The 25,666-nt window shown below is 56.6% G+C and overlaps 1 protein-coding gene across 1 annotated transcript in view; it reads left to right on the forward strand.

Moving 5' to 3' along the window:
• The first annotated feature begins 228 nt into the window (after positions 1–228).
• STRA6 (signaling receptor and transporter of retinol STRA6) overlaps positions 229–25,666 on the forward strand; it is a 29,206-nt gene continuing 3,768 nt past the window's right edge. The window contains exons 1-14 of the mRNA XM_059915453.1: positions 229–253; positions 6,571–6,751; positions 11,684–11,750; positions 12,053–12,138; positions 13,706–13,845; positions 14,442–14,465; positions 14,649–14,815; positions 16,188–16,310; positions 18,553–18,620; positions 18,799–18,875; positions 19,148–19,209; positions 20,156–20,318; positions 23,930–24,005; positions 25,045–25,178. Coding sequence (XP_059771436.1) covers positions 6,636–6,751; positions 11,684–11,750; positions 12,053–12,138; positions 13,706–13,845; positions 14,442–14,465; positions 14,649–14,815; positions 16,188–16,310; positions 18,553–18,620; positions 18,799–18,875; positions 19,148–19,209; positions 20,156–20,318; positions 23,930–24,005; positions 25,045–25,178 — 1,303 coding nt within the window. The 5' untranslated portion in view covers positions 229–253; positions 6,571–6,635. The remainder of the gene's footprint in view (positions 254–6,570; positions 6,752–11,683; positions 11,751–12,052; positions 12,139–13,705; positions 13,846–14,441; positions 14,466–14,648; positions 14,816–16,187; positions 16,311–18,552; positions 18,621–18,798; positions 18,876–19,147; positions 19,210–20,155; positions 20,319–23,929; positions 24,006–25,044; positions 25,179–25,666) is intronic.

The raw sequence follows: 25,666 nt of genomic DNA on the forward strand, positions 1-25,666 counted from the left end.
TTTTAAAGCAGGTGCTGGGGACTCTGCTCAGGGGCGAGTGCTGAGACTGCACAGCCAGCCATCCCTCCGGGATCCCAGCCAGAGCTGGTGCTGGCGCTCAGAGGAGGAGGCCCCAGGGGGTGGGGAGCACCTTGTCTGCCTGGAGGCACAGGACTCCCCAGGGTGACCACTAAGGAGAAGGAAGAGATACAGAAGGGAGAGGTCAAGAGAACGCCTGGTGGAGGTGGGGCAGGAGCCAAGCCTTGCGGGCCAGGTAGGATCGGGACAGGTGAGGGAGCAAGGAAAAGGCACGGCGGTGAGGGGGTGGGGTGGGGGGGAGGCGAGGGGGGTAGGACAGAGCACAAACAAAGGTGTAGGGCCGGAAGGGGGCAGGAATGGTAGGGTTGAGCAATTCTGAGGGATGAGGTTGGAGACCTGGAGATGGCTGTACTTGGGGGACCCTGGGGAGCTAGTACGAACTCCAAAAGGCAGGGAGACATCAGAAGAGCTGTGTCTGAGTAGGGTCTGCTGGTGGGCAAGAGATTGATGGAGAGCCCTGTCCTCTGGTCAGCAGGGAACAAGGAGAGAGAACTCAGGGGATCTGCCCAGCAGTCGGTGTCCTCAGTGAGGAAGGAGGGCAGCACGAAGCCCACATCTCAAGACCAGACCATGGTGGCACCATCCCAGGGAGGACGTGCTGGGAAGGGAGAATCCAGGCCTCTAATAGCTGGGGGCATCTTCATGGCCTTTTGGCCAGTCCTCCTCTGAAGGCATCTTGATGTTACCAGCCCATTCTTTTTTTTTTTTTTTTAAATTTATTTATTTATTTATTTATGGCTGTGTTGGGTCTTCGTTTCTGTGCAAGGGCTTTCTCTAGTTGTGGCAAGCGGGGGCCACTCTTCATTGCGGTGCACGGGCCTCTGACTATCGCGGCCTCTCTTGTTGCGGAGCACAGGCTCCAGACGCGCAGGCTCAGTAATTGTGGGCTCACGGGCCCAGTTGCTCCGTGGCATGTGGGATCTTCCCAGACCAGGGCTCGAACCCGTGTCCCCTGCATTGGCAGGCAGATTCTCAACCACTGCGCCACCAGGGAAGCCCTACCAGCCTATTCTTGATTGCCTCCTCTGATGGGGGGCTCACTGCTCTGTGAGACAAAGAAAGCTACCTTTGTCCTGAGCTGAAACCTGCCTCCTCTGAGTCAGTTCTAGCCTGGCACTCTGGGAGGGGCAGAACACCCTGCTCCCCTGGAACAGTTGGCTACCCTCCTCCTCACCAGTGTCCACACTCATACCAGAGCAGTCTGGCTTACATCCCTCATGCTATGATGATGCTGTTGGTGAGGGGGGCAGGAGAATTCTAAGAAAGGTATGTCTTAGATGCTTCTGAAGCTCCCACATGGCAAGGGAGGTAAGAGGCAGAGAGCCATCTACACTTTCCTGTCGTGAGCTTAGCAGACAACAGCACTGCCTTCCAGCCACTGAATGGGGTCAGGCTGGGTCTGGAGCCAGGGTTAAGCGCCTGTGTGTGCCGGGGGCAGTTCGATATGTGTGTATGTGAGTGTGCTGTGTAGATGGGGGCAGACCCAGAGCTCACTGGTCCACATGGGGTTGAACCCGCCTTGGCTGCTTATCCATGGGTTCATGGCGGGCTGGGCTGCACAGGCAGGCACATGGGCCATCCCCCACTCCTGGACTGAGGCAACTCTTGGCCATTCTCTGCTGTGCTGCTGGGGATTGGGGTGTTGCTGAGGCTCTGGGTGTTACTGAGGTTTGGGTGCTGTAGAACTTCTGGGGGGGGTGCAGTTGGACTCAGAGAGCCAAAAGCTGGGATGGGAGGGTGGTGAGCAATGAGGGGTCTCTGGGCCTTTTGCAACTGTTTACCATGGTTTTGACCATCTTGCCCCTACCAGTGCTTGATTTGCCAGAGTTTGAGGGTCCTTGGAATGTGGGTTGAGGTTCTGAGGTGTTTTAGAGGTTCTGGTGTGTTACTGAAGTTCTGGGGGCTCATGGCGGGTGATACTGAAGTTCTGGGAGTTCTTGTGGTGCTACTAAATTTCTGGGGATATTGCTGAGATTCTGGAGGTGCTCTGGAGGATCTGGGAGTCCTTGGGGGTGTTTCTGAGGTTCTTCCTCGCTCCTTCAGGCCCACTGTCAGCTCCTTTTAAGCTTAGCACTTTACCCTTTGAGGATTTTGATAACCACAGGCTGCTGAAGGCACACACGTGGGCCTCTGTTCCTGGACGCCAAAATTCCTCAGATTTAATCAACTTGAACAAAAACATGGGGAGGAAGGAAGCCCTGTCTTGAGGGCTTCGTGGTCCAACTCCAGCCCAAGGGGAGCTCCGTGCCAGGCCCAGATGGCAGATGGCCTTCGTCTGCTCAGAGCCCAGAGGCTTTTTGCGACCCCCCCCTCAGAGTGAGCAGGACTTAGCCACCCCCCAATCTGTGCTCAGCTAGGAGCACTGCTGGCCTGGGCTGCTCTCTGGGTGTTGGTGTCAGCCTCATCTGAACGTGCCCGTGTGGGCTCACGAGGGCACAGCCAGGCAGCCCTGAGCCCTGCCCTGCTCTCTCCTTGCCTCTCAGACTCCCCTTCTCAACTCTCCTATGACACTTACACCTCATTCTTGCTGCCATTGCTGACCCTGTCTGACCTCAGGGCCCTGCTCCAGGCCCCCTCCTCCAGGAAGCCTTCAAGACTGCTCAGTCCATCTCCTTATTCTTCTTCCTCTCTTCTCCCTTCTCTGAGTTTTTACTGTCTGTCTTCCAAGTAACTCCACCGGCCAGCTCCTCCTCTCCTGCGGGTCTCTGACTTTTTTGGATACGAGTCCCCCTATAAAAGGTAGGCCCAACTCCAGAGGGTAGGCCCTGGACTCTGCCGCCAGGCCTTTGGAGAAATTCTTCAGGAGCACATCATTACCATCTTTCTCCTCTCAATACTTTTCCTTACCAGCTTGCAGTCTGGCCAGGTGGCATCCTTCCTAACACCTCAGAGGTAACCTTCCATTTCACAGATGTGAGCTCTCCTAGCTTCAAGCTGAGGAGGTACTTTGGGCTCAAGGAGTGGGGTCCCCTTCCCAGCCTGAGCTACGCAGCCACCTAGTAGCCATGGATCTTTGACCCAGCCTGCCTCCCTGCCCCCACCAGAGTGGATAGGGGAGCTGGGGGCCAGGAGGGTGGGTGGAAGACAATGGGGGACGCCTGGGCAGTCACAGCTGCTCTCTGTGGCTTTGACCTTCTTACTACAACCAGTGCCTGGTGTGCTGGCTCCACATTCCTGGGCCGGGAAGTCACTGAGGGCAGGGAGTGGGGGCCTCGGGGAGAGGAGAGCCCACAATCAAAGAAGCTCCTGGCTGGATAACCTATCCCTCCTGGGAGAGAGGCAGGGCTGAGACTCAGAGAAGCCAAGGGAATCACTCAAGGTCACACAGCCAGTCCCAGGGCTCAAACCCAGGTAGGCTGCCTCCCCAACCAGGGCATTTCTCCCTGCCATATAGAAACCCAGCTCTTTCCTTCTGGACCTGCTTCCTCCCGTTTCAGCCTGGCCCTGACTAGAGGTACTGAGCAAAAGACTGCCCTCTGTCCGCTGTGCTCGTACCTGGGGAGAGAGAGGAAGCTCACACTTCCTCACCTCTGCTTAGGGCCTCCCTGAAGGTGGCCTCTGCATCTCCCCAGTAAGGAGGGAGGTGGCACCATGGGCACTGGGCTAGCCCAGGGCGGGTGGGGGGAGGCGCTGTCTCCACTTGAGGTCTCTTTGGGGGCAGAGCAGGGTTTGGGTCGGGGAAGAGTGCAGTGGGGAAGGGACTGTGCCTGGACTTAGCTTGGGCCCCTCCCTGCCAGCCTCGCTGTAGCCGCTGAGGCTGATGGAGTCTCCTCCAGGCAGCCTGAATGTCTTTCCTCAGTGCCCATTTGGGTACCGCCCCGCTTCGTTCAGGGATCTGCTGAAATATCACCTTCTCAACTGCGCCTGTTCTCACCATCCTGCCTAAAATAGCCAACTCCTGTCTGTCTGTCTCTCCTCTCGTATCCCACTGTATTTTCCCTCTCAGCACACATGACACATGTTTTGTCTCCCCCTGCCCCCCACTACACATGAGGTTCCCTGGGGCACAGGACTTTATCTATCTTGCTCGCTGCTATATTCTCAGCGTGGAGAACCTCGCCTGGCACATAATCGGCATGCAGTCAACATCTGTGGAATAAATGAGGTAATGAACAAACCAGACTGAGGAGGCAGACTCAGGCTCCCTGCAGGGTAGAAAGCAGTTTCGGACAGGGATTCATCCAGCTACGAACTTCTCTACCTTGTAGAGGGAGTGAGCTCCCCGGCACAGACTGGAGACTCCAATTGTTGGAGGAATCATGAGGGGGATTTAAAATCAGATAGTGAGTTGCTCCCTAAGCTATGGGTCTAGGACTCCTGAGCAGTGAAAGGAATGCAGGGCTCTGGTGTTGGAGCAGAGGGCTCTGGAAACCTGGCTGGAGAAACAGCAGCCTGCACGGGACAGGCCCATGGAGGAGCGATGGTCACCAGAACTAGCAATGGCTTTGCCAAACCCAGTTTAGAAAGTCCCTGTGGCCCCGGTGCTGGGTACTGTGCATCAGGGGGAGGAGGCAGGAGGAGGAGGAGAAGAGGTAGAACTCTGCCCTCAGGAGATCATAGCCAGGCCTGATCCCTGGGATCAGATGGGCAGTGTGGGCTCCTGCATTGCATCAAACAAAGTTCAGGTTCAGCTCTGAGTCAGCACATGCTGACATCTCTGTGGGGTGGCAGAGGGGAGGCCAGACCCCTCTTCCTGGAAGAGGGGTCATTTGGGAAGGAGGGGGAGGAACAAAAGCCAACAGAGCCCTCAGGCCCTAATTCTGGAAGGCCTTGTGAGCCTGGCTACAGAATTTGGATGGGGAGCTTTTAGGATTTCAAACTCTGTCCCTTCTGAGCATCCCTCATGCTGTTCCCTCTACCAGGAACACGCTTCCCTCCACTACCCACCCCACCCACCAACTCCACCCCCCTGCGCAGCTGACTTTTCCCTGCCCTCTGATCTCCACTGAAAGGTTTCTTTCTTCAAGACACACACCGCACCACCCCCGCCCCGCATTCTTTCAGACCAAATTCGGTTTCCTGTGGTATACATCAGGGCACTCTGTGCCTTCCCTTTGTAACCCTCAGATTCGAGGTCGTTTACCTACTTGGCTGTGTCCCCCTGAACTGTAGACTCTCCCGTCCCAGGATCCCAAACAGTGCTGGCACTTAGTAGGTGTTCAATGAATTTATGTTAAAATAATAAATGGATGAACGTCCTTTTGAAAAGCTTGTTGAATGAATGCCTTAGCTGGGTAGGGCCATGGCCAAGGCACCCTGTGGGGTATTGGAAGGACAGGGACCCTCAAAGTTTCAGGGGGCCTGACTCCCACCCAGGGATAGGGGGCCTGAGAACTGCTCTCTGCCTTGTCTGCATCTTGCCATACCTCCACCCCCGGTTGGGGGCCTGGAGGGGGAGAGGAACCTCCATCTCCTGCCCAGTCCCTGCCTTCCTCACCCTCACTCTCACCCCACACTCCGGGAGGAACAGGAGGCAGGCAGGGTTCTCGCCTACCCGTGGGTCTGGTTCATGTTTAAAGGACTAATTTCTGCCTTGTGGGGGTGAGTTATCTCCTTGTGAAATCAAGTTGGAGAAACAAAAAGATTTTACCAGTGAGACACATGTTCCTGCAGGAGAAGGAACCGACGGGCTCCCTCCCCTCCTCTGGCCCTGGCCCAGCAGCCTCCCTGGGCTGCTGGAATGCCTGACTTGTCTGTAGGGCCCTGCAGATGTGTGCGAGATTTGGGGCAGGCGCTGAAGGCAGGTATGTGCGTGCAGTCAGGTGCCGGCCCTCCTGGCTGCACTCCTCCCAGGCTCCGGCTGCCAATGGAGCCGAGACCTCCACCTCCGGAAGGGGGTCTTGTGAGGACCACGGTGTGTTCCCATCACTGAGGCCCAAGGGGGCCAGCGAGGGGCAGGCTGAGGCTGGGGGATGGTCTCGAGGGAGCCTGAACAAAGAGGGGGGATTGGGCTGGACCCCTGAGAGCGGAAGGGGCTGGGAGCCCAGCTGGGAGGGGCCGGCAGACTGTGCTGAGCCCGCCCGCTGCCCGCCCACCCTTTCATCTCCGCAGCTCCTTCCTCCCTGGTCCTTCCTTGAGTGTGTGTCTGTGGGTCCATCTGGGTGGGCTTGAGGAGGGGGAAGGAAGGGGGTGCTCTCTGCGGGCAGCTTGGATTGGACAAAACTTCTTTGAAAATGGTGTTTTGAGTCAAAACCTACCGGTGGCCAGTCATAGAGAGAGACAGACGGGGGGGTGCTCCGGCAAAAGCCCAAGGACCCTGAGGGGGCACCATCCCCAAGGGATAACTACCTCCTGCAGGACCTCGCGAGACTGGGCGGGAAGGGACAGGAGGGGACAGGAGAAGCCCTTCCCCTTCTCCTGTGCCAGCCAGCCCAGGCCCTCACTCCCAGGAGGGCTTTTCCCAGAGAGCTAAAAGCAAGAAAGTAACCTTTAGGATTAAAGAGAAACGTTTCTTTGTTTGGGTTTTCTTTCTTTTTTTTTTTCCCTCCTAAGCCTCTTTTCACATCTGTAGTGGCTTTTTCCCTCTGGTTTGGGGGTCACAGGAAAAGAGCCAGAGAATGTCGACCCAGGCAGCAGGGAACCAGACCTCCTCCGGGGCCACAGACGACGACGACTCCTACGGCAGCTGGTACATCGACGAGCCCCAGGGTGGCCAGGAGCTCGAGCCGGAAGGGTGAGTTGGAACCCCTGGCTCTGTCTGCCAGCACATGGGGTGTGGCAGAGGTTACTGATGGGGGGCGTGGGGAAGACCCTGAGCGAGGGCTGCTAAGAGGGGCTCTGCCGCTCATTTGCTGTGTGAACCCTTGGCAAGTCACAGCCTCTCTGGGCTTCAGTCTCCTCGCCTGCTAGGTGAGAACAGCCCTTGCCCTGGTGTTAAGAAACTTGAGGTGGAGGACCTGGGCCAGGCTAGTCCCCTAAAAAGCACCTGTGTGGTGTGTTTGTTTTTTTGACTTTTTTTTTTTTTTTTTTTTTTTGGCTGTGCCATGCGGCTTGTGGGATCTTAGTTCCCTGACCAGGGATTGAACCCCGGCCCCGGCAGTGAGAGCACTGAGTCCTAACCACTGGACCGCCAGGGAATTCCCTGTGGTGTGTTTAAAAAACAGATTCCTGGGCCCCATCCTTGCAAACTCAGATCCAGCTGGGCTGGGGTGGCTCCCTGGTGACTCTGGCCTGTAACCAGGGTGGAGAGTCCTGGGTGAGTGGTTGAGGGAGTCGGGCCTGCCTTCAAGGTGTTACTGGCCCCTGTGGTGACCATCTGGGGTGTGCTGTTAGCAAGCGTCAGGTTCTCTGGGCAGGCCTGGGGTGGGGGGAGGTCTGAGGAAACATGCCGCCCCAGTTGGCTTTGGCTGGTCTGAGGCTCCGTGAAGATGAGGCCCTAGTTCTCTTCAGCAGGAGTGCTCGGGCCAGCCCAGGGGAGGGAGACGGCCTCAGCCCAGCCCAGTGTGGCCTGAGGACTCGGCCCACAGCCGCCTCTGCCCAGATCCCTTCTATCTTTGTTTAGTCTGGGCAGCCTGGCGGAGGAGCTGGGCCTCCTTGTGCCCCCATGCTGCCAAGGACGCCTTGCCTGCGTGGGCCCCAGAGCCCAGATCTCCCCTTGTTGTCCCTGGCCCCGGCCCCATCCCCTACCTCCCTTCTCTGTCTGAAGGTTTGGGGAACTAGAAAGGTGAGGCTGGGGGTTGCCCTGCCAGATGTGTGCACATCTGTTCTCCATCAACAACCAAAACAGGAGAAGGGAAAAATGCTCGCGTGCCTCCCCAGGGGCCAGGGCTGTGGCCTGGCCAGGCTGGGGTCACCCGGCAGGGATGGAGGCCCCACCCAGGCCTGGGGGAAGGAGATGTTGTTTGGAGGACTCGGGGTTCTGACCACCTGGAAAGCAGCCCTGCTGTCAGCAAAAGTGTGCCCTCTTCCCCTTCCCTGGCTGACCTCGAAAGCCCAGGGCTCCCCAGGTTCCTGCTGTGTATGTGTGAGGTGGGAGAAGCAGCAGAATGGAGAGGGGTCCAGGAGCCCCAAGAGGACACAGAATCTGACCTGAGTTAAGACCCTAATTTGAAGCTGTGTCCTTAGCCACTTCAGGGCCCAGGCATTGGCTGGGGCCAGGCGTCTGCAGCCAGCTCTGTGGCTCAGGTATTTAGATATGGCCTTAGAATAAAGTTGGGTGCATGGCAGGGACTAGGTGATGAGGAGTACTGCCCCTAAGGTGGGTGTCATCTAGAATTTGTAGCTCCCTTCTCTCACTGCAGGTAAGAATGAAGAGCTTTGTTTGAATCTACTTACTTGGCCAAACCAAGTCGAGCTTCCTGCCAAAGGTGGGAGTGGGAAGCTGGGATCCCAGGGGAATCCCAAGGAGGCAAGCTTGGACTCACTTCTCCCTGCGTGAGTCAGACACCCTGGCGAGGTGGTGCACGAAAGCTTTGAGGAGCTCTGGACAGTGGTCCCCCCTGTACCTCAGCGTGCCCCAGCAGGCTGGAGTCGAGGTTGTGGGTGACAGTGTCTGGGATGGACTCAATCTCCTGGTCACATTTATCCAAGTGCCCCCTTGGCGCCAGGACCTGGTTGGAGAGGTTGGGGGCGGGGGTGAGTCTGATGGCGATGGGATGCCCTGTCTGGGGTCTTCTGTGGACATAGGATTGATGTGTATAAGCCGAGCTGGCTCTTTCCTACCCCCAGAGGCTCCTCTGGTCAGGTTATGGGCCCTACTTGCCATGTGCTCGTGTGTCATCCACCCATATCATCAATACCGAGCTTCCCAGCCAGAGCCTGGGGATACAAATACATCTGTGGCAGCTGTCCAGGATGTCAGTCACCTCCCCACCACTTCAAAGGGCTGCCTGGAAGGCGGAATTGGGAGGCTTCCTTCCTGGCCTGCCCTCCCACCAAGTGAGGTCAACGCCAGGGTGATCTGCAGGCCCTTCTGCGGTGGGAGCAGGGAGAGGGTCAGGCAGCAGGGCTCCAGGCCTCCCGGGGACCACAGACCCACAGACCCCCGCCCCAGACAGTCAGCCTTTCCCTGTCACCCACAGAGATGTGTTCTGCCCTCCCCTCTGGATGGGGCCCTTTGCAACCTCTCACTCAGAGCCAAACTGCTAGAAACAGTTGTCTTGCTTCTTCTCTGTCTCAGTGTCCTCACCATACTGCAGTCCGGCCTCTGTCCCTGAGTGCCCATCACCACCTCTGAATTGCCCAAGACCAAGCCTCAGCTTCCTTGGGCTCCATTTGACTCTGTCCTCACTCTTCGTCTTGGAATAAGGCCCAGAACCCTACAGTCATCCCAGAAACTCCCCTTCCCTCTGCTCCTCTACATTAAGGCATGTAAAGTCTTCCACCTAAATACCTCTGAGATACTGCCTGACATTTCCGCTCCCCCGTGACTATTTATGCTGAACCATTTGAAAATGCTGATATTCAACTGTTTTTGATGGAAAGAAATGGCAGTTTCATATGGTTCAACTTAATATCTTCCTCCACGTACTCCTTGCCTCTCACATCCTGGTCACATGCGGCTGCTGAAGTCAGACTACCTCAGTTCGAATTCTGGCTCTGGTGCTTTACTAGCTGTGTGATTTGGGCAAGATACCTAGCCTCTCTGAGCCTTGTTCTCCTTATCTACGCAAGGGGGATCCTAATAGCACCCACCTCTTAGGTAATTAACTGAGTTAATACATAGAAAGTGCCTGGCACTTACTCAATGCTTAGTAAATACTAGTTACTGTTGCTGCTGTTATTCAAATCTAGCCACAGAAATCTCCTAAAATCCAGAACACTGTCCTGCTTAAACGCCCTCAGTGGCTCCCTAGTGCCTCCCATGCCTGCTATTACCGGCTCTCAGCCTGCCCTCTGCGCTGTCATCAAGCTGAAAACCTTGCCTGGCCCCAGCCACACTGTTTACTGCCTGTCACTCCACTTTCTCATGCTCTTTCCTCTACATGGAGCTCCCTTGCCCCTTATTTGCCTAAAGAGATGCCACCGTCTTTCAAACTCAAGTACCACCCCCTCTGAGGCCTTGCCCCAAATTTCTCTCCCTTTTCTGCATCCTTTAGCATCTGCTTGTGCCCCCTCAAGGATCAAGCTCCCACCCTCCCTGACATAGCGTTCTCTGTGTCTGTGCCATCCTGCCTGTCCCACAGCACAAAACATGGGTCCACGAGCTGTCAGCCAAACATCTGCTCAGCCAAATTTCTGTCGCTCAGACCTCAAACATTTGAGGGTCCATGAGCCTCAGCCAAACTGAGCTAAGTAAAGGGTAGATGGGGGGCCCCGGGTGGTACAGAAAGGGCCAGAGATGCCCCCAGACAGGGCCCTGGAGGGGGTCCATGGAGGTGAGGGTGGCTCCTGGTCTGGGGTGAGTGGGAAATGGTCAGGCTGCTCCAGGGACAGTTTGCAGAGCCCCTGCCCTGGCTGGGCCTGGTGCGGGGCGCAGGATTGAGTAGGACTTTGTCAGGTGACGAGATGCAGGCTGAGAGGGCCTGGAGTGGTGGTTCTGAACTCTTGGGGCTGGTGAGGGGCCCTGCCTCACCCAAACCCCACCCCACATACTCGAGTAAAATGCCTCAGAGTTGCAAGTGGGGAGTGTGAGACCTGAGCTCAGACAGCAGGAACCTGATCCCCTACATGGCACCTACTCTACTGCTTTGGGAAGAGGCTGGCTCTGCCCTGGCCAAGAAATTGCACAAAACAGACTTCTTCTGTCCCTCCACCCCAAGGACAAGCCCATGTGACCGGGCTCTTTCTTGCTTCTCGCTCTCTGGGATTTCCAAGCTCAGGGAGGTCGGGCTGTTCCAGCACAGAGCACTCAGGCTCACCCTTGGGATCCCTCTTTTCCACACAGCAGGAAGGAGCCCAGCGGGGTGGGTGAGCCCCGCCTGCGGCAGGGAGGGCCCAGCTGCAGGGCTTCCTCTGATGCCTCACCCACCAGAACTTGGTGGCCTTGCCCACACTGGTTACCTCCTTCTGGCGCTCCCAGGTTCCAACTGGGCAAACCCAGAGGTCTACCCCTCCCCCAGGAACCCAGTCGTATCAGCTCTCCCAGGTTCAGGTCCAGCCCTGAGCTCAAGGCTCCTACCTGATACCTTTCTCTGCCACGTGACTCAGCCCTTAATAAAACAGGTAAAGAAGAGACATAAATCCTGGAAGACCAAGGTAGATCATTCCAGTCAGAGACACAGACCAGACTTGGATTCCAGTGAGTGAAGGACAAATCGTAGGACCGGTTGCTGATTGCCGGACCCAGGCAGTATGCTCAGCCACAGTTCTGAGGAGAGATCTGAGGCCTGGAGCAGTCAGGGAGGCTTCCTGGAGGAGGGAGGAATGAAGTGGGCCTTGATGGATAGAAAGGCCAAGCTGGCCCATTCTGTTTCTCCCATGTCTTCCCCTGGGAGCCCCCTGTCTCCTTCAGCCCTGTAACCTCAGAACTGGGCATGGGACCGGCACACTGCAGGGTCATGAGAGGCCCAGAATGGCCCTGAGAAGGTGAACTGTCTAGGAGAGATCAGAGGGTCAAGGGAGGTGGTGGGTGGAGCCCCAGTATAGACAGCCTGGAACCCCAGACTGGGCTGCACACCTGGGGTTTCCCTACCTCGGCCTGACCCAGCCTTCACTCGCTCTGCAGGCTGGTGCCCTCCTGCCGCCCCAGCGTGCCACCCGGCCTCTACCACGCCTGCCTGGTCGTGCTGTCGGTGAGTCCCAACTGGCTTGCCGCCTACCGCCAGCCTGAACAGGGGGATGTGTGTTCTTTGCTGGCGCTGGTGAAGGGAGACTCGGGGAGCCCAAATATGGGAGTGGGTACCGGGAGTTCTCCCAGGGTGGGTACCCAAACCAGGATGCAGACCAACCTTTCAAACTTCTGTCACCTCCTAGCCAGTCCCCAGTTGCTGCAGGAATGTGCACTGTGGGGTAGGGGGTCCTGGGACCGAGTGCTCTGACTCAGCCCCTCAGAGGAGGCCTGGCACCCGAGCCCTCCTCTGTGCTCTCCTTTCAGATCCTCGTGTTGCTGCTGCTGGCCCTACTGGTGAAGCGCCGCCAGCTCTGGCCCCACTGTGGGCACGGCAGGCCTGGGCTCCCCAGGTTGGTGCCTTGGCCTGGGCACCCCCGCTCAGGGGGCCCAGCTGACAGGGCCACTCTGGGAGGGTGGTGGCTTGTTAGGTACCTAGAAGCCAGCTCTGGCCTCCGGGACACCCCAAACTCTCTCAGTCTGGGGGCTCTCCCCATCCCCACCCAGATCTCCAGGCTTAGTTGGGACCCCCTGAGGGAAGGGGAGGGACCCACTCAGGTGCACCCACTCCTGTTCCAGACCCCAGGGAGACCGAGCCCAAGAGGGCCCAGCTCTAGGACACACACCCCCAGGCAGCCCATGGTCTCGACAGGCCATGATCACGTCATGCCGTCTTTTTTTTTCTTTTTTTAAAAATATTTTGGCTGTGTTGGGTCTTCGTTGCTGCACGCGGGCTTTCTCTAGTTGCGGCGAGAGGGGACTACTCTTCATTGCGGTGCACAGGCTTCTCACTGCAGTGGCTTCTCTTGTTGCGGAGCACGGGCTCTAGGCACGTGGGCTTCAGTAGTTGTGGCTCGTGGGCTCTAGAGCGCAGGCTTAGTAGTTGTGGTGCACGGGCTTAGTTGCTCCGTGGCATGTGGGATCTTCCCGGACCAGGGATCGAACCTGTGTCCCCTGCATTGGCAGGCGGATTCTTAACCACTGTGCCACCAGGGAAGCCCCCCTCCATGCCATCTTGACCCTCATTTCCCTGAGGGTGTTACCTGGACCCTGATGCTTCAAGGCAGATTTATGAGGGATTGCCCTCCATTCCCTCTGGCTGAAATTTTCTCCCCCTGTTTCCTTCAGCCCTGCAACCCCAGAGCCTGGGACGGGGATGACCCTGAGGAGACAGGACTGGGCAGCCTTGTGTGGGAGAGACCAAAGGCCTGGGGGAGGTGGTAGGTGGAGCCCCAGCGTAGACAGCCTTGCACCCCAGGCCTGGGCTGCACACTGAGGTGGGGCCTGCCATGTTGGTTTTGTGAGGAACTAGCCTGGGGTTTCTGCCACACTGGCTGGCCCAGGAAAGAGCGTGCCCTGCCTGGGGGAGGGCCTGGGGGAGACCGAAGCAGGATGGAGCCCTCAGGGCATGAAGGCAAGCTGGAGCACAGAAGCAGAGGGTCTGAGTGGCTTGCCCTGAGCCCAGAGGGGTGAGGCCTGGGACAGCCATGCCCGCTGTCTGCCCTCTGCCCCAGGGCCGCTCCCAGGCCAGGGTGGCGGCTGTTGCATAAGGATGTTGTGACTCTCCAGCTCTCTGAAGGTCAGCCAGCCCAGACAGACCGATTAGTGTGGAGGCGGCTGTTTCCTGAAGCTTCCAGAGTGGGCGGAGGGAGCAGTGCTCAGGCTTGTTCCTTCTGTGTCTGCCTGTTGCAGGGGGTGGGGCAGGGGATGTTCCTGAGTCACTTTGCCACAGGGCCCAGATCTGGTTACATAGGAGGCACTACACCGACATCTGTGGAATGAATACACGAAGGGACCTCAGTTTCCCCATCTGGAAAGTGGAACTGACTCCACCTCCCCGGTTTATGGAACTCGGTGTGTGGTAATGGGCGTGCAGGGCCTGAGCGACTGCCCCCTGTCCTGCCCCTGCCTCTGCACCAGCCCTGTGGACTTCTTGGCTGGGGACAGTCCCCGGACCGTGCCTGCTGCCGTCTTCACGGTCCTCTTCAGCTCCCTGTGTTTGCTGCTCCCCACTGAGGACCCACTGCCTTTCCTGACCTTCGCCTTACCACCCGGCCAAGGTACCCAGCACAGCTGAGGCCCTGGGCTGGATTGCTGGGAGGGGGCAGGTGGGAATCCAGAGCACTGGGGCTCCCCATTCCAGCCATGAGCCATAGACCAGAAGACGCTGTCCCGTTACCCTCCCCAGCTGTCCCACCACAGTGCCTGAAACCTCTATTGCTCTGTCCTTGGGTCAATACTGCCCTCTCTGCTCTTGTGCAAACCCCACCCTCGGGAGGGAGGGAGCACAGGCTGAGTCCCCCAGACAGCCCAGTCCTGTGTGAGCATGAAGAAGGGTGGGGAGGGGTGCGGGGAGGGGTCCTGGAGACTTGAGCTGGGCTCAAGGAGGTGATGGTAAAAAGGACAGCTGCCATCCAGAGGAGCCACCGCCCTGCAACATGACCTCCTTAGATCATCCGATCCTCACAGCAACTCCACAAAATGCAGATATTCGCCCCATTTTACAGTGGCAGATGCTGAGGGTCAGAGAAGGGAATAGTAATAAAATAGTAGCCTAATTTACTGAGTACTAACTCAGGCACTGTGCTAAAGCACTGTACACATACCTTCTCATTTTATCTTTGCTAATGTACTATATATTATTTCCATTTTACAGATGGGGAAACTGAGACTCCAAGAGGTAACTTGCCCAAGATCACAGAGCTGATACTAGTCAGAGCCTCGATTTGTATGCAGGGCTCTTGCCCACGGAATCAGCTGAGGGGCTGGGAAGATGGAGACAGGAGAGAAGCTTGGGTGGGTTGGACCCAGGCCCCACATCTGCCCCTCCATCCTGTGTCTCTCTGCCTGTCTTGCCTTCCAGGGCCGTGGAAGATACTGGCTCTGCTCTATTACCCTGCCCTCTACTATCCCCTGGCTGTCTGTGCCACGGTCAGGCATGAAGCCGCACACCTGCTCGGCAGTGTGCTGTCCTGGGCTCATCTGGGGGTCCAGGTCTGGCAAAGGGCAGAGTGTCCAGTGTCACCCAAGGTAACCACTGACTCACGACGACCTGGGGCAGTGGGGCGTGGAGGAGCTGCTTAAACCAGTGTGGCTCCTTTCCTCTCTGTCCTGCTTCCCTGTTGCACAGGATTCCACGCCTTTACACACATGCTCATTCCAAGCTCCACCCCTCTGTGGGAGAGGCTGGGGACCATGCAGCTGGGCCTGCCCTCAAGAGCTTCCAGTCTGGGAGGGGGAAGGAGGGGGGAAGGGGCAGAGAAGGAGGGAGAGGAAGCCTGAAATCCCCCCATTATTGATCTCCCAGACTTCCCTTGGCCAGGCTGGAGTGGGAGTGAAGAGAGCTGGAGGACGCAAGTGCTGAGCTGGGGGATGGTCTCAGAGGGCTAAAAAGAGAATTCCAGAACCTCAGAACCTGGTTCACTGGAGCTGGCTGGGGTGTGAAGCTGACCAGTCCAGAGCCCAAAGGGTGGGGGTGTGGCCTACAGAGTCAGACAACCCAGGTTTGAATCCAGCTTTATCCCTTCCTTCCTTTGTTCATTCCACAAACATATCTGAGCATATACTCTGCACCAGGGACATTTCCAGGCACTGGAATACAGCTGTGAACAAGACAGATGAAGTCCCTGACATCCCAAGAGCTGTCATTCCAGAAGGGGACACACAGTCACACAAACAAATATACGAAATGACGCCAGGTGGTGCTAGGTGTTTTGAGGACACCTTATCACATTTCTGAGACTCAGGTTCCCCCCCACCCTGCCCTGCCCCCATAAATGAAGTTGATAACACGAATCCCTCAGGGTAGAGTTGAAGATTAGGTGGTTTCCGTGAGAGCAGGGACTTCGTTGGTCTTTTTCACCAGCCAGGACCTGGCACATACTAAGCTCTCAATAAAAACATATTGAATTAACAAATAGATGAATACATATTCAACCCTAGGAGGGCCTCAACCCCAGGAGGCAGAGCATGTACTTCCCAGATGCCCAGGTTGCAAACTGTAATAGAAAAAATCAGGCCTGTGTCAAAGCACCAGGAACGTAGGGACATAGAACGTGGATGTCCCTCGTTTCAGGCCCCATCCCAGCCCCCTGGGGTGGGTAGGAGAGGATTAAAAAACATACTCCCTTTGGCTCCTGTAAGGGACCTGGGGGGTCCAGGGGCCTGGGGGTCCAGGGGCCTGGGAGAGGGGCAAGCACCTCTGCAGGGCCTGAGAAGGGGAAGTAGAAGTTGGTGCCAAGTGGCCCTGGTTGGGGGGTAGCGATAGAACCAGAAGCCTTCCCATGCACCCTAGACCACCCTCAGGGCCCCCTGTGAGCTGGGAAGGGAAATGGACCCTGGTCTTCGGTTGGAGGAAGGAGGCAGAAGGTAGGTGTGTCTGGGTGTTTGTCTGTCCATCCAGATCTACAAGTACTACTCCCTGTTGGCTTCTCTGCCTCTCCTTCTGGGCCTCGGATTCCTGAGCCTTTGGTACCCGGTGCAGCTGGTGAAAAGCTTCAGTCATGGGGCAGCAGCGGGTTCCAAGGTAAAGGGGCAGGGCTGGGGTGGGCTCGTACTCAGCACCCAAGACACCCTGGACTTGCCCATATCTATTGTTCCCCTACATGTGGTCATGCCTGGTGTGGAGCCTAGAACATAACAGGTGCTCAGAAAATGTTTGCTGAGTCGCAGAGGGACTGGTTGGTCCTCCCTCCCCAGGCAAAGGCCAGGCCAGGCCCTCGGCTGGCACCCAGGTTGCCCGGGGCACCAAACTGTTTGCACAGTGGGGACTCAACAAAGGAGAAGTGGGCCAGAAGACAGGGAAGTCATAGCTCTGTTTCTGAAACACTGAGGATCCTGCTGGAGAAATGAGGCAGGCCAGGAGCCTTGCGCCTAAGAGGAGCTCTGCGGATGCTGACATGATTCAGGAAGCACCCAGGGCAGAATTGCGTTATGAATCAACCCTAGGTTGGATAATATTAGATAAAGGGGAGCGCTGGGAGAACTAAGGCAGGCTGAGGGGGCTTCCTGGAGGAGACAGACATAGCATGGACTAAAGGACAGTGAGGATCTGGAGTGGGGAGAGAATAAGGAGAAAGCATTACAGGCATAGGAAAGAGCGTGAGTAAAGGGACAGAGGTGGGTTGCATCTCTTTCATTCACGCATGATTTGCAGCACCGGACAGGTCTTAGCACACAATAGACACTCAGCAAATATTTCTGAAGTTTTGGGTAAGTGGGTAGGTGGGTGTGGGGATGAATATATCATGGCAAGAGGGAATTCTTACAAGATATGGCAATCTTATTTTAGATTAGGTAGACCTTCTAAGCACCTGCCCTGTGCCAGGCCCTGGGCTGGGTTTATGGACTTAGCCGAGTGACTCGTGTCGGACCTCCAGGACTCCCAGTGCGCTGGGGGAGATGGGTGCAGCAACATGTATTTACAGTGCACTGTGAGAAGTGCAGCCAGGGCTCATCCAGCAGACCTGGGAGCATGGGTGGAGGCGGGGCCCAGTGCTCTTCCTGGTGAGAGAGGAGGAAGAGGGAGACTGCTCCGCAGAGGCCCTTGAGAAAGGTTAAAGACACAGATGCAAAAGGCTGATTGCTCTGCAGATGTGGAGGGTGAAGGAACGGCTTGAAGGGTGGCATCTAGGACAGACAGCAGGTGGGTGGTGGCGCCAGTTGCTGACATACGCAACGCTGGATGAGAGCAGGTGTGTGGGGAACGATGTGTAGCTAGCTGTAGGTGTGTGGCGCTGAGGGGTCTGGCGGGCAGCTGGACCGTGGGCCTGGAGCTCAGGAGAGGGGCTAGGACTGAAGCCAGAGAAGGAGTGAGGTCCCCATGGAGGGATGAAGAGCGAGGGGAGAAGAGGCAGGTGGGCTCAGCATCTCCAGGGCGACCCTGGGTCCCCCACAGGCCCACCTGACTCCGGGTTTCGCTCTCACAGGGTAGCAGTAGGGTCCTCAGTACTTGTCACTACTGCCCTTCAGATGCTCAGAAGAGGGGAGCAGCTCCCCAGGATACACAGCACCTCGTCCAGGCCCTTCCCTTCTCTTCCAGGGATCTTCTCGGCCTCTCCCTCCATTGCATGCCTTTCCTCTTGGGAAGTCTTAGGAGAAATAAAATCCTCTTTGGCCCTTGGTCAAAGAGTTTTAAGCCTCAAAGGACACAGTCAAGCTTTGAGCTGACCCGCACCTGCCCTGGATCCCAAGGTTGCCATGGCAACAGGTGACAACGGCCTATATTTTCCTAATCGTCAGGGGCCAGGGGTTCACTGCATCTTACTGTGGGCCTCTGCCACTTGGCAGGGAGTTTAAGGCCTGGAATGTGGCTTAGAGAAATCAGGTCACCCTTGTGATCTCCCTGGAGTAGGAGAGGGCTGGGGGGATCTGACCCGAAATGGCCCTATCCCGTGTCCTGGTCAGGGATGTGCTCGTGGGACATAAGTACCCTTTTGCTTCAGTCTTAGCTACTAGAGGCCAGACGGCCAGGAGGAAAGCAGTGATGTGATGTGACTGAGTAAAGCTGGAGAGGGTTGGAGATAGACCTTAGGAAGAACTTCCCTGCATTGAGAGTTCTTAGATAAGAGACTGATTAGTCTTTTATTTACGGAGGAGGAAAGGGCAGCTTTGGGGGGCATGGACCTCGTCCCCACGGGATGGCCCTTCTCTGTACTCCACCGCAGCCAAGAGGTTTGTATGCTCACCTACTATGGTATCCTGAGCCAGGGCCCCAGGGATGGCTCAAGACAGGTCCCACCTGCTTGTCCATTTGTCTGTCGCCACAGGGGCTGCAGAACAACTACTCTGAAGAATATCTGAGGACCCTCCTTTGCCAGAAGAAGCTGAAAAGCAGGTGAGGTCCTAGGCAAACCCTTTGGGCCAGGGGACAGGCCTGGGCAGGCAGGCTTGTTTGGGAGGCTGGCACTGGGCAGCATGGTGGGGCAGAGATGAGAAATGAACCAAACCCTGGGGCCCAGGCTCAGGGCAGGGGCTTCTCCTGAGAGCTCCCTCCTGCCTGGGTCTTTCTGCAGCTCCCACACGTCCAAGCAGGGCTTCCTGTCCCGGGCCTGGATCTACTTCAGACACTACATCTACACTCCACAGCGAGGTATGGCGTGGGGAGCTGAGGTCGAGAGTGACAGGTGACCTCACCCCTCTTTTGCACAGAACAGCTGCAGTAGAAGGTCCGCTCCTTTCCCCCAAACTCTTGTCATCAGGAAGAACAACCCCAGCTTGGGACGAGGGGAAGCCCCTGGCCTGGCCTTGGTGGTCCAGGGTCCTGTGAGCCCTGGCCCTTTTCCTAGGCCTCTTGGGAGGGATGGGGCTCCCGGGGCTGGATGGTGCTGGGGTTCACCACACCCCTCCTTTTGGGGACTGCAGGATTCCGACTCCCCCTGAAGCTGGTGCTTTCAGTCACCCTGACAGGGACGGCCATCTACCAGGTATGTCCTGCCTCTGTAGTGCCATTTGCCTCTGGACCCCTGCTCCCAGCCCCCAAGCCTGAGATGGCTCAGGCCCTCAGCTCAGCTCTCCAAAAGCCCCACCCAAAATCCTGCCCAGCTGCTTCTGGCCATCTTGGGAATGCTGGCCTACCCAGAAGAGAGGGAATGGTAACTCTTGTTGGGCTCACATAGGGTCAGAGCACGAGTTTTGGAGTCACATAAATGTGGATTTAAATCCTAGCTCCTTTATTTACCTCCTGAGTGACCTTGGGCAAGTTACTCAACGTCCCTGAAACAATTAGCTCAGCTGTGAAATGAAGGAAATAGAATTACTTCCTTTTAGATGGGAAGATTTAGTGAGATAATATGTGCTTGATAAATCCCCACCACCACTACCGCCCCCCCAGAAAAAAAAACAAAAACAAAAAATCAAAAACCCTGGAAGGTAGGTATGATTTCTCTCCATTTTACAGATGGAGGAAATTGAGGCTGAGAGATGAACTTGACTTGGCCAAGTTCCTCCAGTTAATATCTCAGGGTAGCCAAAATTTGAATCCGGGTCTGTCCAGCTTCAATGCCTGTGCTCATTTATAGGACACTTTGCTTTCTCCAACATGGAAAAATTGGAAGTTTTATATTCTGAAGTTTAGATAGATAGATGATTGATAGGCAGTCAGAGGTATACACATATACTTGTGCTGCTTGAAATCATATCTGAGGCCTATGAGGCTAAAGTCGTATCTGTTTGTAACGTGCTGATTAGAGGCACGAGGATGCTGCTCTAAGGGACAGATAAGAACACTGTGGAGGGTGATGGGCTTGTGGATGCGGCCCGTGTGCTGCCAGAGTTTCTTCCCTGAAGTCTCAGAAAACACTTTTCCTGGGATGGGAGTGCCTGGTGTGAGCACAGCCAGGCCCTGCCGCCCTGATTTGGGGGTTCTTCCAGGTGGCCCTGCTGCTACTGGTGGGCGTGGTACCCACCATCCAGAAGGTGAGGGCAGGGATCACGACGGACGTCTCCTACCTGCTGGCTGGCTTTGGGATCGTGCTCTCAGAGGACAGGCAGGAGGTGGTGGAGCTGGTGAAGCACTACCTGTGGGCTCTGGAAGGTGAGGCGTCTCGGGAGCCCCCGAGGGCCGGCAGTGGGGACCTCAGCTGGGATACCTGAGCTCTGTCCCGGGTGCTGCGGACATGCGGGGTGTCCTTGGGCATGTCCCTTCCCCTTTCTGCGTCTTGGCTGCTTCATCTCCAAATTGGGGTGGTTGGACCTTCCAGTTCCAAGTCTCTGAGACCTGAAGGTCATCTCAGCGGGCCCCTGTTAGCTTGTGTGGTGTCTCCCACCCCCACCCCGAGTGACTTTGCCCAGCTCTGCAGGCGTGGAGATGGGGGAGGGTGTGGTATGTGTGAGCTGAGGGGACAGCCCTGGGCCTTTGCTGCGGGTGGGGAAGGGGAAAGGAGGCAGTGAAGTGGGACAGTGCGCCAGGATTCTGAGCTAATCCTCATGGCAGGTGGGTGGGCTCAGGCAGGGCGGATGCTTTCTCTTCCCCAATCCCTGTCCTCCAGGCACTTCCTTTCTCCCTCCTTCCCTTGACAATGAGCTCCTGGGCTCGGGAACTATACTAGTCTCCCCTTCTGTGGTCTGATGCCTCCTTTAGCCCTTAGCCCTGTTTCCCACCTACGCCACCTCCACAGCCCTGTGGAGGAGACTGAGAAGTATCCTCACTTGACACACGGGGAAGGAATCGCCTGAGGTTGTACAGCCAGGCAGACGGGAGCCAAGAGAAGAACACAATCTCCTGACGCCCAGGCTGGGGATCTCCATCACCTTGAGACAAAGCCTGGTGGTCAGGTGTCATGGGGCCTGCACCCTCTGCTGGCTTGGAAGTCCCTGGCTGGCAAAGGCACCCTGGCTCTTGAGGAGTAACATGTGATGGTCAGAGCCTAGGCTGCCAGTATTGCAGGTGGAGGTGTGATTGCTCTGCAGCTCTTCCTTACCATTACCATCAGGGAGGGAGTAGGAGTGGGCAGAGGTGTGTGCAGTGACTGCTTCCTTCCCCGACCACCACTCCCACCACTTTCCTGAGTGCGTCTGCTCCCTGGAACTGTGGCCAAAGCCCACAAGATAGACAGGTGACAAGTTCTGGATGGGCTGAAAATGACATCTCCAGGGAGATTTTCCAAGTTGGCTGCAATCTGGGCCACAGGCAGGAGCAGACATGGCCCACATCCGTCCACATCCAAGCTCACACCTTGCTCACGGCAGCCCTGTTAGGTCAGCATCATTGATCTCATCTCACAGAGCAGGAAATCAAAAGGCAGAGGGAGGAAGTGACATGTCCAGGACAATGGATTTGGTTTCTACTCAACACACCTGACACTTCTAATCACATGCTGCCGTTTCCAAGCCCAAATGCTCCCACTTTGGATCTCCTTGGATGCAGGGGTCAAACAGATCAGTGTTAAACCTTCTAGTTCACGGACAAGGAAAACTGAGGCCCAAGAGGATTAGAGATATGCCCCAAGCACTCAGCAAGCCAGGGATGGAACTGAGATTAGATCTGAGCTTGGGGACCCTTTGGTTCTTAGCCTAAGAAGCGAATGTCTTCTGAGCTTTGAGAGCCTGTTTTAGGGCTGCCCACCTGGCACCTGGCATCATTCACAGAAAGCTCACACTCTGAGTCAGGCAGACTAGATTAGAATTCCTGCTCCATCACTTACCAGCTGTGTGACCCGGGCAAGCCACTTTACTCCTTTGGACCTCCATCTTCCTACCTGCAAAATGGGTGCTGAAGCTCTAAAGGCAACCTTGTCCTAGAGGCGCTTGGTTGGGTAGGGGAGACAGACTGATCCACAAAATCAGGGCCCAGAAGGGGGAAGGTGCAGAGTCCCAGAGGAGGCAAAGTGCAGGAAGATTTTATGGGTACCAGGATTAGGAGGGACCCAAGTTTGGAACATTTGAAGTAGAGAGGAGCAAGAGGTAGACAAATGGAGACCAAAGGCCAGGCTGGGGCCAAGGGGGCTTGCTAACCCTTCACCCCAATTAACCTATTCACTCACCTGGGCAGGCTCAGCAGGCAGGCTCCTCACCTCCTGGCAGAAACAGTCCAGAATGTACCTTCGCTGGCACCGTGTTGGCTCTAGGAGGGCAGATGGAACAGGGCAGAGCTGCACGTGCCCAGGGCTTTCTCCTAGCCTTACATTTCAGAAAAGTGACCCCTTCTGCCCCCGGAGGAGTGAGCCAGGGACAGGCAGATTGGCCCCAGGTTTCTGTAGCGGTCATCCTCAATACTGGCTGTGCCTGAGAATCACCTGGTAACTTGTAAGAAATCCCAAGGCTCAAGCCAGACTTCAGAAACCTTGAGGGTGGGGCCCAGCCTCTGTGATTGGACAAGCCCTCCCCACGATTCTGATGCCAGCCTGAGTTTGAGAACCACTGTAGCAGGAACTCTACACATGTCGTTGGCTGATTGATTTCAATCAGTTGCTGTTTGAAATAGATCATTAAGGCTCTGTCTTTGAAAAAAAAAAAAAAACAAACCCAGTTCAGTGGTTCTTAACCCTGACTGCACATCGGAATTACCGGGGTTGCTTTCCCAAAAGCTACGGCCTGGGTCCTATGCCCAGAAATTCTGATGTAATTGGCCTGCGGTACAGCCTGGGCCATGGGAATTTGAACAGCTCCAGGTGATCCTAATATGCTGTCAGTGCTGAGACCCACATCTCCAGAACCTGTGGCTACAAGGACCTAGTGCTTGCCTCTCCCGTGTGTGTTTGCTCCCCTCCTGAGTCTCTGATGGGAACCAGGGACGCTTCCCTTGGCTGACTAATGAGATCAGAGTGCAGACAGCCTGGGCTCATTCTAGGTCTGCTTGGAAATGATTGCACCACTTGCTCTGTCACTTCCTAGCAGTGTGGCTGGCGGGTCAGGCCCTCTCTCTGAGTCTCAGCTTCTTTGTTGGTCCCATGTCTCCCTGTGCCTCTCCTGTGGGGTTGCTATGAGGGTGTTGAGTAAGACTGGATGTGGATATAGGGTGGAAGGTTTGTAGCCCTGCATCCCTGCTATGCTAAATGCCAGGCTTGTTCACAACACCATGCATTCTCCCCCAGCTGCTGGTGATACAGGGAACTCATGATCTGTGCACATGGACAGGGAAGGTGGTGACCCGGGGAGGAGATGGGTAGCAGTGGTCACTTCCCTCATTCTGATGGACTCAGGCCACACTGACGGGCGCTCACATCTTAACAAAGGCCATTGATGCAGGCCCTGATGGGGTTTTATGGCTCACAACATGCTGGGAGATGGGCAGCCCAGCAGTGTGCCCGGCATGGGCAAGCTGAGGATGGGAGATGAAATGACCCCCTGAAGCCCACACAGCCAGGAAGCCATGGAGCTGAAGGCGGATGCCACATTGGATGGAGTCTCTCACTGGGGGTCACACAGCAATGGAAGCAGCAAGACCAGGGTGAGGGCCAGGTCTGCAGCCTCAGAGCTGGCCTCTCTCTGTCTTGGCCACCAGATGTCACCTGGCAGTATTGGTCAACCAAGGTCATCGACTTATACTGGATCTGAGAATAGGGGATGTGACAAGAGGCCTCCGCTCAGAGTAGGGCGTGGGGCAGGGATAACTCCCACCCAGGTACCACCCTGGCAGCAGTTCGGGGTCTCCCAGGAGACCCCCCAGGCCCTGACCTCCCATTTTGCTCCCTTTCCACCTTCCAGTTTGCTACATCTCGGCCTTGGTTCTGTCTTGCTTTCTCACCTTCCTCATGCTGACCCGCTCGCTGGTGACACACAGGTTAGTGACAGGCTCTGACTCCCACCCGGTGCAGACGTGGGGAAGGGGTCAGAGCCCTGTGGGCCTGCAGGACCCCTGACCCAGGAGGCCTGTGGGGGAAAACTTGGGGCTGGAGGGAGGGAGAGTCCCTGCAGGACCAGGCTGTTACTGAGCCCAGCTGCCCAGCTGCCCTGTGGTGGGTGGAGAAGGTGGGGCATCCCTGTCCGGTTGGAGAAACATCTGTGACTGATGTACGGCTGATGAAGGGCTGGCGTGGGGCCACCTGGGAAAGCTGGCATGCTACCTGGGAATGGAGATGAGGGAGGAAGGGTGCCACAGGCGGGAGGAACTGTGTGGGCAAGAACAAGTGTGAAGTGTGGGTGAGGAGTGGACGGGCTGGCGCTGGGGCACCAGAGAGATTATTGTGGGACATGGAATGCCAAGCCGCCTACCTTGCCCTTTCATGGTGAATGGTAAGGAGCACTGAGGAAATGTGGGCAGAGAGGGAGAGAAGCTTCTAGTTGGGAGTAGAGTGGGTGGGGAGGGGAGGGCCAGGGACTTAGCAGGGAGCTGGTCCGTATGCCGTACATTTATCAGGCCTCAGGGTTCCTGCCCCGGGATCTTTTCTCACAGGGTTGGCTCTACTTAGGCTGGCATATCAAGGCCCTCAAGCCTCTGCCTGCCTGGAACCTTGCCTCCTGCCCTGATGGCCGAGCTGCAAATCACTTTCCATCCCTAACTGTTGTGTCCCACGTTCCTGACTTGGCTCAGGTTGAGCCTTCTGCCTTAATTTGTCTCCCTTGATCCCTGCCCCGCCCCCCACCAGCTTAGTCTTATTCATCCTTTAAGACGCAACTCAGACATCACCTCCTCCGGGAAGCCCTCCCTGATCTCCCAGGCTGGGTTAGTAGCTCCTCTGGGCTCCCACAGCTCTGGACTACCCTGCCCATGGCTGTGGGTTATACTTAGACTGGGAGTTCAGCCAGAGGCTGGCCCAGAGCAGGAAATTAGGGAGCGTGTGTGCTCCCTGAGATCGTTGGCTTCCTCACTCCCACCCCAGGGCCAACCTGCGAGCTCTGCACCGAGGGGGCGCCCTGGACCTGGGCCCCCGGCCCCAGAGCCCTCGCCCCTCCCGCCAGGCCATATTTTGTTGGATGAGCTTCACCGCCTACCAGACTGCTTTTACCTGCCTTGGTGAGCGCCCCCTTGCCCACTCCACCTGACCTCGGCAGGCCCCACTGGCCCGAGTGGGGGAGGGGAGGGTGCTCAGCAGGTCTTGGCTGCTTCTGGGCGTCTGCCTGTGCTGGAGCTGGCTCTGGGGCAGAAGCAAGAGGAGGGACCCACCTTGTCTTCCCTGCCCTCAGGGAGTCCACACAGGTGGGGTGGGGGGGTAGGTGCAGGGGCCCTTGCTAAAAGGATACCCGTGATGGGGTATGAGGATGGCTCCTGGGTGCCACCAGGGGTTTACACAGAAGGGGACCCAGGGCTGGAAAGTTCGAGGAGGCATATTCCTGCTCTTGTAAGGGAGGGCAATATCATGATGGGCTGTCTCAGGAGGTCATCCCTGTCACTGGGAGTATTCAAGCATGGTTATGTGGCCATGGTTGGGGGCCGCAAGGAGGGCCCTGCTCTGAGAGAACTGGACTAGATTAACTTCAAGGACCCCTCCAAGCTCCGAGTTT

The sequence above is a fragment of the Balaenoptera ricei genome, chromosome 2 (genome assembly GCF_028023285.1).
Source record: "Balaenoptera ricei isolate mBalRic1 chromosome 2, mBalRic1.hap2, whole genome shotgun sequence".
Taxonomy (NCBI): Eukaryota; Metazoa; Chordata; class Mammalia; order Artiodactyla; family Balaenopteridae; genus Balaenoptera; species Balaenoptera ricei.